At 61.8% G+C, this 13,250-nt stretch overlaps 2 protein-coding genes across 2 annotated transcripts; both read right to left on the bottom strand.

Moving 5' to 3' along the window:
* Positions 1-4,669: 4,669 nt before the first annotated feature.
* Positions 4,670-7,435, bottom strand: VPS25 (vacuolar protein sorting 25 homolog). Its single transcript, XM_068996452.1, has 6 exons — positions 7,338-7,435; positions 7,075-7,220; positions 6,903-6,956; positions 6,422-6,510; positions 5,840-5,915; positions 4,670-5,315 (listed from the first exon to the last, which is right to left on the bottom strand). Exons 1-6 carry the CDS (start codon positions 7,382-7,384, stop codon positions 5,203-5,205), a joined length of 525 nt encoding a protein of 174 aa, XP_068852553.1. The 5' UTR covers positions 7,385-7,435; the 3' UTR covers positions 4,670-5,202.
* Positions 7,436-7,776: 341 nt separating this feature from the next.
* Positions 7,777-10,578, bottom strand: RAMP2 (receptor activity modifying protein 2). The gene is made up of 5 exons (XM_068996801.1): positions 10,262-10,578; positions 9,969-10,119; positions 8,801-8,911; positions 8,333-8,435; positions 7,777-8,201 (listed from the first exon to the last, which is right to left on the bottom strand). The coding sequence occupies exons 2-5, from the start codon at positions 10,027-10,029 to the stop codon at positions 7,946-7,948; spliced, it is 531 nt and encodes a 176-aa protein (XP_068852902.1). The 5' UTR covers positions 10,030-10,119; positions 10,262-10,578; the 3' UTR covers positions 7,777-7,945.
* Between the last annotated feature and the right edge of the window lie 2,672 nt (positions 10,579-13,250).

The following is a 13,250-nucleotide window of genomic DNA, read 5'->3' as shown; positions in this document are numbered from 1 at the left end:
CCGGCCCGGGCACCGGCCCCGGCACCGCCCCCGCCACGCCCGGGTCCGCCCCCGCTCGACCGCCGCCCCCCGCCCCGCGCTGCGCCACCGGCCCCGCGCCGGGCAGGGGCCCCGCACCGACACCGCACCGGGCAGCGGCCCCGGGACAGCGCCCAGCGCTGCAGCTGCGGACACGGGCTGCGAGCAGCGGGCGAGCGCCCCGACACCGCGCCCGAGCAGCCCGGGATGCCGGGATGTCCCCTCCCAGCCGGGGGTCACCGCCTGGCGCCCGCCCGGATCCGCGCTGCCGTGGCTGCTCCGGGGGCTCCTTGCTCTCCCCTCCCCGCAGGACAGCCCCTTCCCTGCCGCCCCCCTGGCGCTACGGGGCCGCTGTGACTGACGCGTCCGGAGCCGGGACGTAGGAACGTCCCTGGTTTAAACATTTCCTCGGAGTTTCTGACTCTGGTCCCGGAGCAGCGTGTCCTGGAGCAGCCGAGTCCCACTGCCCGGACGAGGGTTCCCCCTCACGCTGCCTCAGACAATCCCGCTCGGGTTCACTACGGTCCGAAATCCTGAAATCAGGGTCACGAAAATAGGAAGAGTCGAAGGTGTGTGTCAGCCCCGCGGGAGCCAACAGCCGGACAAGAGCGTGTTGTCTCTCCAGGCTGAAGGAGAAGGTTGTTCTGCCGGTGAGGCTGTTTACACAAAACACAAAGCAATTGAGGCCACCGCTAATTTCTTTTCCCTGAGGTCAGATTGTTTCTACTCAACGATACCGGAAACATGAAGGAGTGGATCGACAAGGGAACACAGTCATGGTCTCCTAAACGCCAGCCTGGCACCCGCAGGGTGACGCCGGGTGACTGGGGCTGCTGACCTGCAGTTCGGCTGTGGCCACGTCCCGCACGGCTGCTCCCCACAAATCCCCACCAGCAAGAGGGAGGGAGAAGCATTTAATGAAATCAATGAAATTCCTACAGAAGCCCTTGGCCTACCTGTGTCACACTGCTGATCTCTGCTCTGCTACCCCCACCCGACCCAGCTCTTCCTGCCCGAAGCTTCCTCTCCAGCACCAGAGGAGCTAGGTACCCCCTTCCCAACAAGGAGTTTGACCGATGCCTCCCTGCCAAGAGCTGCTCGTGCAGTACTGGCTGGTGAGCAGGGAGCAGCAACCACATCCCTGCTCAGCCCTGCACTCCTTGGAGCATGTGAGGGGCATGGTCTCAGGTGAACAACCAGCACTGGCAGAACACCGTGTCCAGCACGGCTCTGCCTGCTGCTGGGGCACTGGCTGCCCATGGCCACTGGAGCCAAAAGGCCAAAACTGACAGGCCACGGGTGCGGTGCTTGCACTGGCCCTGCCACGCGTGACTCTCGGGTTGTAAGATGCAGCATGGTTTGACTCAGCTCTGTTAAACAACGCTCTTTGTTCAGGTGAGCCTTGCCCAGAACCTGCCCACTTCTCAGCATCGCCAGAAAGGGGGGGGGATGCTGCCCAAGGCCCTGCAGGCTGACTCTGTGGCTGCCCCCACACAGGGGTCCCTGCCAGGGCCCATGCACTGCCCAGGCCCAGGAACACAGCCCAGGCTGGCAGGGAGCCTCAGCTCTCCAACAAGAGACACAGAGCCAGGTAGGGATCTCAGCTCAGTCCCTGGCAGGCTCATGTCTCCTTATCAAGGGTTTTCATCGTGAAACAAGATGCCTTGGAAGATCCCAGAGGAGCAGGGGAGTATCCCAGTCCAGTGAGGCCCCTGCAGACAGGAGAGGAAATTAGGGGTGAAGCTTGCTCCAACTGCTGCCCTCCCACACCTCCCTTGTGAGTGGTCTGAGAAATTCCCTAAATGATCCCCCCAATGCCACTCCACACCAGAACTTGGTAGAGGGGAGGCAGCTTGGGCAGGGGAACAGGTCCTCTCCTGACCTGGCCAGGAACACCAATCTGCAGCCAGCCTGGCCTGAAACCAGAAGGCTTCTGTTCCACAATCAGGCACCCACTGCAGCTCCCCAGCGTTATCAGGGTGACATTTCTGGGCTGCAGGTGCCAGTGCCAGCCTTCACTTTGAGGAACCGCCACAATCAGGGAACATAACCCATTTCTCGCCTACATTTGGCTGCCAGAAAGAATACAGGGGACTGTGTAATCACTTCCCTCAGAATTAGATCATGAATCAAAGCCCTGCTCAGCTCCAGGCTCCACCAAGCCCTGCCAGGAATTGTCCGTTCTGATCCCGGAGCTCGGGGCAGGATCACAGAGGGGCCAGGATGGGTCTGGACAAAGGGGATGCACAGCTGGGGCAGCACAGCACAGGGTGCCTGTCCCAGGAGGGGTCCAGGGACCCCCAGGTCTTGTTCCACAGTTGGCTTCACCACCCCATACCCATGGGAGCTCCGTGGTGTCTCTGACCTTAACTCACATGAGTTCAGGGAGGTAAAGACAGCACCCAAACCTCAGCTGTGGCTGTAACCCTGGGCAGATCACTGCAAGGATTTCCTCAGCCCAGAGGCACAGATGGGACCCACCTGCACGTTTATCCCAATATATAAATTTATCAAACTGAAACAGTTCTTGCTCCTAAGCAGCTGCATTAAATAAAACATCTCTCGGAATTTTTCCTCCCTGACCAGTGGGATCCGAGTGTGCCCAGCCTGATAGTGCCTTATCTTGGCACCAGCCCCTCTGAGCTCTGCCTCGCCCTGGCCAGCGAGCCCTAATCACCCCGGCCAGATGTGGCAAGGGCCTCTGAGGAGCCACAGGCTGGAGGACAGGGCTGCACCAGCCCCCCCCGAAACCACCCTGAGCCACCTCCTCCAGCGAGCCCCTCCTCAGAGCTGCGTGGCTGGGCTGGGCAGCACCTCCACAGAGGGACATCTGCTCCCTCCAGGGCAGCAGCACCAGCTGCCAGGACCCATCCCACAGCCTCAGCAGTGACACCTCGCTGCAGTGGCACTGCCCAGCCCAGGGAAGCTGGTCCCACAGGGCCCTCACAGGCACGGCTGGATGCAGCCTCTGGTAGCCAACCCAGAGGGTGTGGAAAAGGAATTTTACACCACGTCCATTCTGCAGAGGGGACATACTCTTCCTCCTCCTCCTCCCTCACCCCCCCTCACTGAGTAAGCAACTAAATAGGAAGCTGAAAAAGAGACGGGAATTGCTGCCAGGAGTGCCTTGGAATGAAAAGCTGGTTTTAGGCTTATCTAATGTCACATCAGCCATTTCCTAAGAAGGGAGCAAATTTAATTAAGAACACAGACTCCCTCAAGGACAGCCAGGTTACATATGGCACTCCCAGCTTGGAACACAGTGCTGGGAGGTCAGCATCGTGCACACAGGCAGCAAGAACAGACACTCCAGGCCCGGCTGCTGAAGGCTCATTGCTTGGGATCAAATGCAGAAGCCTTCAGGCACAGCACCCTGGCTCTCTGCAGGGGTACAAGAGCAGCAGAGCAGACAGAGCAACCATGGAGGGAAGGGGCAATGTGGGTGGCATGGGGAGGAAAGAGGGAGCAGATCTTGAACATTGAAATAAACCCAGGGCAGACACTTGGTAGCATATGAATCCTATACAGAGACTTTGGTGGCTGCAGACATGAGGGAGGATCCCTGACGGAGCAGTGAGTTCGGGGCTGGGCAGAGCCTGTGCCCGTTGTGGGGACAGAGGCACTGCAGGGCTCATGGCACATGCCGTGGCACAGCCTTTGCTGCTGGGCTTCCTCAGCACCGTCAGTGCACGGCAGGACCATGACAGAGCTGTAGGGATGATGGTCAGAAAGGAGACCACACCAGCCCACTGTGTCAGGGACTCATCACAAGCACTGCGGGTGCCTTTCTTCAGCAGAGAAGTGCTGGCACTCAGGAATTCCTCCACAGCACTGCTGGGCCTGGCACAGACAGCAAGCCTGGGCTCCAGCCACAGCTCCAGAGCAATGTGCCCACACCAGGGCAGCACATCCCACCAAGTTCAGGTCAATGGGCTCCTGCTACAAAACGAATTTTTAAATTTCACAGCCCCTAGACTCCAGCATCTCACCTACACTGAGAATTCCTCAACGCTGACATCAGCTGCCAGCACAGCTGAGCCAGTGCCAGGTTATCCCCAAGGACAGGGAATGCCAGACACACTGCTCAGGGGCAGACAGTGGCAGCCTGTGGGGTGCAAGCACCATCTGCTCCGCTGGACCCCCAGAATGACCACGTTGGTCTGACCAGAGGTCACTCCAGCGCTGCCCCCAACCTCTGCCAGCGACGTGCACACAACAATCAGGGAAAGGTGATCCTGCCCCAGCACAGCCATCTGCTTCCCCAGGACTGACAGGGTCAGTGACTGTACCTGGGCCACACTTTCTGACAAGCTGGGGACTTTGTTATCAGCACTGAGAGCCTAAAGCTGAGTCATCCCTCTCCCAGCCACGGTGGTACAGAGCTTACCCCATCGCCTCTGCACACACCCAGGGGCTTCCAGCAGGCAGCACATGCAAAATTAAAGTAAATGTTGTCCTGAGAAGGACAGCGAGGGCCCCCACAGGCCACAACTCTGCCAAGTGGAGAAAAGCACTTGTGCTGCTGCTTTGCACCCTGGAACCACAGCATTCCTCTGGGGCAGCAAGGAAATATGACTGAAGGGCAAAAATCTGGTACAGTGCTCTGTTTTGTTTCTGATGGAAAAATAAAGATAGATGAAAACACCCAGGCTGCTCTATAAATACATCTCATTTTAATCACCTGAAATTAGTTCCCTGGCTTCCCCCAGCCTGCTTGGCAGCAAGTGCATTTCCTTCTGCCACTGAGGGCTTCCACAGCGTAGCAATAACAGCAGTCCCCTGCTCCTGCCTCACCCCCTGGCACCGCAGCAGGACTGCAGGACCCAGGCACGTGGCTGGCAGGGATACAGGGGGGCCCTTTGAGGCCAAGTTTGACCAGCCAGCTGGGACTGCTTCGAGGCCATCACAGGAACAGGGACCAGCTGCAGCCCCCAGTTTCACTTCTGGGCGGTCTCTCTTGGAACTGCCTAGAGCAGCTTTAGCCTCTCAAACACATCAACAGGGAGAACAGACAGACAGAGGATCTCGGAATATTCCTAAGTCTTTGGAAGGGTTCGCAGACTCATCTTGCCCCAAGAAATCCCGAGATGCAGCTACTTGCAGTCACAGTTTGAAGCCAGGCCCAGAGAGCGACTCTTGGCAGCGAAACCTGAGACTGCAGTGGGGAAGGGGAGGAGGCTCCTGTCAGAAGAACTTGACACCTCTGCCGTCATCCAGCGTGATGATTTCAGCCTTGTGCTCCTGCTGCAAGGCTTGCAGGGCACGGAGCAGCATAGCCTCATCCAAGCCGTGAAACTCTAGGGAAGGACAAAGATCCCCATCGAAAAATAAAAATGTAATAAATAAATAAAAATAGAAAAATAACATCAGGAAACAAACAGGCTGGTGAGCTCCAGGGACTGGGGTCAGCAATGCTGAGGGCTCTGAAGAGCACCGTAACACTACAGCAAATCCAGAGTCATGGCTACACTGACAGGCTCATCTCTACATCTCTGCTTTGGGAACAGAGCCTAAAGGTCATCAGACAGCAGGGATGAATCACAGCAGCCTGTAATGCAGTGCAGGAGCTTGGCTTGAAAACAAAACACCCCCCACCACACCAGGTAAAATGCTGGGCACCGGGGAAGTGAAAATGCAATTACAGAGGGGGACTGCAAAGTGATAAAAGCCTTTGGAACAGCATGTGCCAATGGTGGGAAAAGGTGAGTTTGCATTTGAGACTTCAAAATATTTAATCTACAAAACTGTAATCTGACAATCAAGTGTTTACGTGCTCCAATCCAATGAGCTCCGAAAACCTGCTCCAGAACGTGAACTTTACCTTCATTCTCTGTATCATCTCCACTGGCCAGTTCATACAGTGTGAACACAGAATTGGTCAGGCCATTCCTCGACACCTGGAAACATGAAGGCAATATAGCAAATTTCGTCCATGTGGCTGACCATCCTTGTCCAATCTCTCATACATCCCGGAGCGTGTAACACGGACTGTGCACAACACTTGATAAGCAGAAGTCCCTTGGACACACGCTGGGGAAGAGGGGTCAGGAAGTGCAGCCTGAGGGAATGAAGATGGTTCCTCTCCTGCCGCTCTGCTCTTCCTGCCTGTGTGTTTCACAGTGAGGACTCAGGCCATACAGAGGCCAGGCAGCAACGCTGCCCTGTCCTCCCCACGGAACAGCCAACGGCACCGAGGGTGGACAGCAACACCCACCGCTCACACTGCGGCTCACAGCAAGTGACAAGCTGCTAATAAGTCCTCATCTCTCTGCAACAGAGAGAAATGGAAGGAGAAAGGTAAAAGTAGTGAGGAAGCAAGCAGTGGTCTTTCCCAAACGGCAGCCAGGGCCCCCCGTCCTCATGGACACAGCCTGGTCTGGGTGTGCAGCCCCCATGCTCTCACCCATTGATAGATGAGCTTTCCCCATTCTTCTGGTCTCTTCCACATGATCAGAAAGCTGGTTTTGTTCTTATCTAACCATTCCAGGTTCCCTAGAAACAACACGGAACAGGGATTGAAGCAGAGCACAAGTCACAAGTAAGGATCAAACATGCAGATTTCGGGACAAGAGCCAGACACTGCACCCAGAGGAGACCCCATGGACCAGCCCCTCCCCTGCAGTTCGCACCGACTTCCTAAATATTGCTGTGTCTACAGAAAGTGATTTCTCTGTCGAGCCCTCTCTGCCCCACGCAGCCAAATCTGCCTGCAAAGGCAGGGCTGGGTCCCGCGGAGCCGCGAGCAGGCCCGGACGGAGGCACAGCCCACACCCGCGGCATGGGCAAGCCCCGGGCCGGAGCTGGCCAGTGGCTGCTGCCCTCGCTGCCCCGCGGTCTGCGGGTCGGGCACAGGCCGCGGACGGGAGCACGGACGAGGCACCCACCGTTCTTGCGGAGCTCCTCCAACACCACCTGGATGGATTCCAGCGGCAGCTTCCCTGGGCGCGGGTTAAGGAGGCGCTGATGGAGGCGGGGGGTGGGGGCGAGAGGGGCACGGGCGACGGGGGCGAGAGGGGCACGGGCGACGGGGCCGCGGGCACCGGGCCCAAAGGATACGCTGGAGGCGGTGGTTGGCGAAGAGCGGAATGTCCTGAGCCTCCCGCACCGTCATGGCGGGCAGCCGGTGCTGCTGGCTGTAGGCGAGCGCCAGCGCGCACCAGGCCGAGAGCTGCTTCTGCCGCGTCTCGCCGTTGGGCTGCAGCCTGCGGGGTCGGGTCAGCACGGCGGCGGAGAGACACCGGCAGCCCCGGCCCGCCTCCCGACTCCCGCGCTCCCCGCCCCGCCCCGACCCTCCCAGCCCCAGCCCCGGCCGCGCTCACGTGAAGAAGGGCGGGAAGCTGTACTGCCAGGGCCACACGAAGCTCATCGCCGCCGGAACCGCCGCCACCACCGGAACCTCCTCCTCCACCGCCGCCGCCGCCTTCCGCCCCGCCCCGCCCCGCTTCCGGCCCGGCCGCGGGCCCCGCCCCGCCACAAGCCCCGCCCACCACCCTCGGGCCCCGCCCCCGCCGCGTGCCCGCCCCGCTCAAGACCGCGCCCCTCCTCATGGCCCCGCCCCCTCCGCCCCTCCCGGACGGCGCCGGCTCCGGTTCTGGTGCCCGGTTCTGGTGCCCCGGTGCTGGTCCCGGTGTCCCGCCGGGCGCGTTCCCCACGACAAGAAGCTGCTGCCAGGCCTGTGCCGGAGAGGCGCTGGCGGTGGGAGCTTGCCCGGGCCGGGACCATGGAGGGATCGAGCGACCGAAGAACCAGCGCCAGGCGTGGGGGGAGAAGCGTTTAATCCCGGGCCGCGGGGCGGGGGAAGGCGCGGGAGGAACCGGTCGCCTCAGCAGCGCGGGTTGGTGGCCCCGAGAGCCCACCGGGCGCTTCAGGTGGTCGGGCAGCCCCGCAGCCGGGGGTCCGTGCCCCGACGCGGGACGGGACGGCAACTTTAGGCCTGTGCCTTGCCGTCCTTGCTGCGCCAGATGACCAGGGTGACGAGGAAGGGGATGAGGCAGATGGGTGCGATGATCATGGCCAGGAGCACATCTTCGGGTGGGTCGAAGTACACTGGGTGCTCCAGGGTGCAGTTGTGGAAGTAGAGATGATGGCTCTGGAAGATGTACTGCTCTGCCAGTGCGTTGGGGTAGCTGTAGTTCAGGTGGTCGGCCCAGGACTCCAGGCAGCTCCGCAGCTCGCTGTAGGGCCTGGGAAGAGAGCCGGGACACTGGGCAGGGGGTGGGACACCAGAGGCACAGATCCCAGACTGGCACTACCCCTCTGGACTGCCCAGCCCCTGCACCCTGCTACTGGTGGGGAAGGTCCTGCTGCCCCATACCTGCTGATGACTTTCCACTCGCACAACTCTTCCGTCGTCACATTCCTCATCAGGTCGACGAAGTAATCCCAGCACTTCTGTGTGATGTAGGTGTAATTCCTCTCTGTGAGGAAAGGGTCTGAGCACGGGCAGCATGCCTCTGCCCGCAGTGCATCCCTGCCTGCCCCTGCTGCCAGGTGATACCTGACATCTGGAGCCCTGCCCAGGCCAGCAGAAGAGACATCAGCCCTGGGGTGCTGCCTGGAGCCTGCAGCAGCACAGAGCAATGCCAGGGGGACAGAGGGAGGGCAAGCTGCTGCTGGCTGCCCCCACTGTGGGTAGTGGCAGGGAGAGCTTCATGGCACTGGCCAGCTATTTTTGGGATGACTAGGGGAAAGGAGGGGTCATTCTGTGGCACAGGGCCAGCCCAGGCCAGTTCACCATTTTCCCTACAGTACTGCCTGGCCCTCGCTGAACCCCAACACTCACCCATGGGCTGGGCTGTCCCATTGGACATGGCTGTGGGTGGGCTTGTCCCAGCATTCTGGCTGAAGCTCGTTGTCACGGCGTCCGTGTGACAAAGGCCAGTCCCCAGGAGCACTGCAGAGGGAGGGACACAGGGTGAGAGGAGGCATAGGGTCTGGGGGGTGTAGGAGTGCTGACAGGGCTCCACGTGCAGGAACTGCCCTGGCAGAGGCTGGGTCTACAGGAGATGGCTGCTTTTGGGCGTCCCTCAGGGGACAATGGAGCTGGCATATGGGGCACAGGGAGCTGCCCAGAGCCTGGCACATGGTGGGGCTAGGGTATCCGGCCCCCCGTATGGGCAGGAGCTGTGGGGAGGGGCTAGCCAGGCTGCAGGCAGCTGTCCAAAGGTTTGGAGGGGCTGTTTAGGAGCTAGGGACCCTGGGCCATGGTCACAGCACAGGGGCAAACTGGGACCCCCACCCATGGGGAGTCAACGTGGTGCTGTGTTGCAGCCGGACAGGGCTGGGGCAGGAAGAGGAAGCACTGGCCACAGCACAGAACTGCTGAAGAGTCCCTCCGCCTGCCGTCAGTCCCACACCCAGCACAGCCTGCCAAGGGCGTGGGGCACGTCTCGCCTGGCCCACGGGAGCCCCATGGCTCAAGGAAACTGCCCGATCCATCTTCTGCCCTTGGCTGAGGGCCTGCAGCGTGGGGCACTGATGCTGGCTCTGCGCTGAACTGCCCGAGTGGGCCCTGCCTGGGCTGCTCATGGAGAGCTCCGGCACAGCTGGGCACTGGCCACAGGGAGTTCCTGGGCTGGTACACTGGCTGTGGTAAGGGCAGCCCACCCTGTCCCAGTCTCTGTCCCTGATGGCCCCATTCGGCCCCTCTGCCTGGGCATGTGTGGTGCTACAACTCCTGTCCCAGCCCGGGTCTTTGCTCCCTGCCGGATCGTGGATGAGCGTGGTGGGAGCTGCCCACAGCACCTGGTGCTCAACTGCCTCTGCCCCCGGCCATGCTCGCAATGGCTGCCCCAGCGAACCTCAGCGCTGCCGGGCTGGTCCCATGTTGGGGTAGGGCAGTGGGTCGGGCTGAGTCAAGACCCCGGCCCCAGGCCCCACGAGTGGGAGGGCGGCCGTGTGCGGGGTGGTTCGGGGTGCGGAGCCCCCGGGGCGGCCCCCCGCGCACTTACCCCAGAGCAGCAGGAGCCCTTGGGAGAGACGGCCGGAGCTCATGTGCGCGCGCGGTGCCATCCTGCCAAAGCCTGCCGGCTAACGACCGGGACAAGGATTTCAATGGAAATAACAGGAAGCAACTCCTTTCCTCTGACAGGGGCAGTTTGACTACAGGAGACGTGTGAAAAATGAGATTGCTCAGTGCTGTTCTGAAGCGGCTCTCCCGGCGGGACCCTGCGCTGTCCCGTGCGGTGCCGGCCCCCGCGGGCATCGCTCCCGCACCCCGGCACCCACGAAGCCCGCGCCTTACCCACCGGCCTGGAGGATCCACTCCCTGCACGGCACGTCCAGCGTTACGAGGCCGCGATTTGTTTACTTGTGTATTTCTCTTTAATCCTGTCTGGGCTGGGTTGTGAAATCCCTCGTCTCCTGCGTGGAGGGCAGGCAGCCCAGCAGCGGGGGGAGTGGACGGGAAAGCATAATGTCCCCGGACGGGCGCTGCCGCCCGGGAATGGGGGCGGCAGGGGGACCCAGGGCCCCAAAACCGCAGTTTCTGGTTCACCCGGGCACCTGCCCCATAGGCAGCCCTGCCGGGGCAGTCCCAGCTCCTACCCGCGGCCAAGGAGGGAAGGTTGATGACACAACCTACCCCCAGGCACGAGGCCGAGGAGGTGGGGAGAGGGCAGACACTTGGCCGACTCTGCCGGTCCTTGGCCCCAGTGCCTTCCCCCTGCACTGTCCAGCCTGGCGCCTGCTTGACTCTGCCAGAGCCCCCGTTCCTGGAGCAGTTCCCGCCCAGGGGCCCATGTCCCCCCCACTGAGGGTGACTTCAGCCCGCGGGTCTGCGGCATTCCCACACAGGACCTGGCTGAGGCTGGGTGAGGTCGTCCTTTCACGCCTGGCCGGGGCAGAGCGCAGCCCAAAGCCTCCCCTTTAACAGCTGCCTGCAGACACGCAGAGCAGGGACTGGAGTGCAATGACGAGCAGCTCGGAGGGACCCTCCCTGCTGTGGACCGCACTGGGCTTCAGCTCCCCAGCAAAGGTCCTGGCAGAGCTGTCTGATGCTTCCCAGCCTGCAGCAGCCACCTTCTGCGGGCGAGTGGCCACATCTGGAAGTCATCCCCAGCACTCCAGTGGCTGCAGGGCTGGAGCCCCTGGTCCCTCTTTCTGGTGGAGCCGGCGGAGCCTCCAGCCGGGTGGCAGGAGCCTCTGCCAGGGAGACACCCAATGATCTCAGCGCGGCCCCAGGGCTGGGACGGAGTGGGGCGTCCGGAGGGGATGGGCAGGGACAGGACAGTGGCTGCCTGCCAAGGGCCTGGGCTCCCCACCCAGCCTGGCATCCCCGGCGTTCCCTGCCAGCCTCCACCCGGGGTGTTGAGGAAGGGGCTTGGCCCCTGCAGGGTCATTTGCCTGGGACTTTTCTCCCAGTGTTCCTCCCAGGCAGATGCAGGTATCTGGAGCCCCGTGCCCAGCCTCCCCTCGTGCCATGGGACCCACTCCAACCCCAGGGAATCCCAAACTCCCAATCCGTGCTCTGCCCTGTCACCCTCCCCCTCAGTCCTCTCCTCCCACTCATTAGTTGCCAGGACTGGGAGGGAAGTGGACTGTCGCTGGTCCCTCACAGACATGGAGGAACGCAGGAGATGGGCAGCTTCTCCCTGGGATTTGAGCCCCTTTCCGGGCTCTGCTGAGTGCCAGGGCAGCTGCAAGGGGAGCGAGGCAGCTAAGCCCCAAGGCCACAGCCACAGTGGGGGGCCAACTGCCCAGTTCAGGGAGCCTGGCTTCTGTGCAGCTGGTGAAATATTCAGCATGGACCTGCAGGAAGAAGGTACAGAGGATGGCCCCAGACCAGGGCAGGAGAGCAGCTGGGCCAGCAGCTCAGTGCAGCTGGAGAGCTCGCTGTAGGTGCTGTGGAGGGGACAGCATGAGGCCAGCCTGCAGGGCTGGGGACACATCCCTGTGATGGCCCTGCTCCGAGTGTGCATGCGGCACACTGGGGATGATGCTGACCCACCTGCTGATCTGCTCCCAGTGGCAGTGACTTCCCTTGGGGATGGCCATGAAGATGGCATGGAAAGGGGCCCAGCAGTAGAGGGAGATCCAGCCCTGGTAGGTGTCCTGGCAGTGGGCTGGCCCCCCCAGCACCTCCAGCGGTCCTGCAGAGCACCAGACAGACCCTGGGATGTTGCCCCACTCCCAGCTCTCCCCCTTGGTGTGGTTTCCGGAGGGCTGTTTGGGGTCACCCCTGAACTCTGCCCAGGATGGGACAGGCCCTCTGTTTGTTGTGCAGTTCAACACACAGCCCTGGGGGTCCCACACTAGGGCTGCCTGTGACAGTGGGGGCCCCATGGGCTCAGCCAAGCCAGGAGTGACCCTCTGAGGCTCTTGTGAGCTCCAGCTCAGATTGCATGGGTCTCACTGAGGTCTGCCAGGACAGCCAGGATGGCAAGGGCAGCTCTACTCACCATCCTCATTCAGGTACAAGTAGTCACCTGGAAGGACAGACTGTGCCACTGCTGGTGGTAGGACCTGTGGGACCATGTGAGGTCCAAGGGGTGCTGGACATTGCCCTGCCAGTGGTAGAGCCCCCCACTATAGCACTGCTGCACAAGCCGGGGCTGGAGCCACACTGGGATATGGCACCAGGGTATTACCTTCATCCTTGAGATCCCCATGCTCAGTGTCCCTGTGCCCTGCAGCAAGGATGCCAGGGCTGCACAGCCAGGAACAGCCCCAGTGCCCAGTCGGTGGTCCCAGCACAGCAGAGACCCCTCCTCCTCCTAGGCTGAGCTGAGCACAGTAGAGGTGAAAGGGCTAAGGGAGCAGGGGGCTCCTGGCTCTGCCTTGGCCCTTGAAGCCTGGAAGAGAAGTTTCTGAGCCAACACCAGCTCCTGGGGGCAGAGGAGTATTGTGGCAAACCCTGCTCAGAGAAGGCCAGGAGGGGCCTGGCGAGCACAGCAGCACTGGGACAGAGGAGAGAAACAGGCCAGGGGCCCTGTGGGGACTCGCTGTCTGCCAGACCCTGTGCCCAACCCCCTGGGGCCTCCGTGCAGCACCCACCGCTGCCTCTGCCGCACCGCAGCAGTCCCGGCGGCAGGTCGGGCTACCCCCACCCCGCGGGAGCAGAGACAGGAGCAGAGACAGGAGCAGGCAGCAGAGCAGCCATAGCCCGGGGAGCATCCTCATCCTCCCGACAGTGCGACCGCTGCGCCCGGGATGGGGCCCCCTGGGCATCTATCCCGTACCCCGGCCCGTCCCAGCGCTGTCCGCCCACTGCCGAGCCAGTGCAGTCACCCGCC

Source organism: Aphelocoma coerulescens, chromosome 27 (assembly GCF_041296385.1).
Source record: "Aphelocoma coerulescens isolate FSJ_1873_10779 chromosome 27, UR_Acoe_1.0, whole genome shotgun sequence".
Lineage (NCBI taxonomy): Eukaryota > Metazoa > Chordata > Aves > Passeriformes > Corvidae > Aphelocoma > Aphelocoma coerulescens.
The sequence above is the reverse complement of the archived record's forward strand: the minus strand, read 5'-3'. Positions and strand labels throughout refer to the sequence as shown.

Bases quoted from the DNA above. Each gene is read 5' to 3' on its own strand.
- VPS25 (XM_068996452.1), bottom strand. From the start codon at position 7,384: ATGAGCTTCGTGTGGCCCTGGCAGTACAGCTTCCCGCCCTTCTTCAC. The intron at 7,221-7,337 runs GTGAGCGCGGCC...CCGACCCCGCAG, and splicing joins AGCTTCCCGCCCTTCTTCAC to GCTGCAGCCCAACGGCGAGA. The intron at 5,916-6,421 runs GTGAGAGCATGG...TCATGTTTCCAG, and splicing joins GAAAGCTCATCTATCAATGG to GTGTCGAGGAATGGCCTGAC.
- RAMP2 (XM_068996801.1), bottom strand. From the start codon at position 10,029: ATGGCACCGCGCGCGCACATGAGCTCCGGCCGTCTCTCCCAAGGGCTC. The intron at 8,912-9,968 runs GTAAGTGCGCGG...CTCCCTCTGCAG, and splicing joins AGGGCTCCTGCTGCTCTGGG to TGCTCCTGGGGACTGGCCTT. The intron at 8,202-8,332 runs GTATGGGGCAGC...CTCTCTTCCCAG, and splicing joins GAGTGGAAAGTCATCAGCAG to GCCCTACAGCGAGCTGCGGA.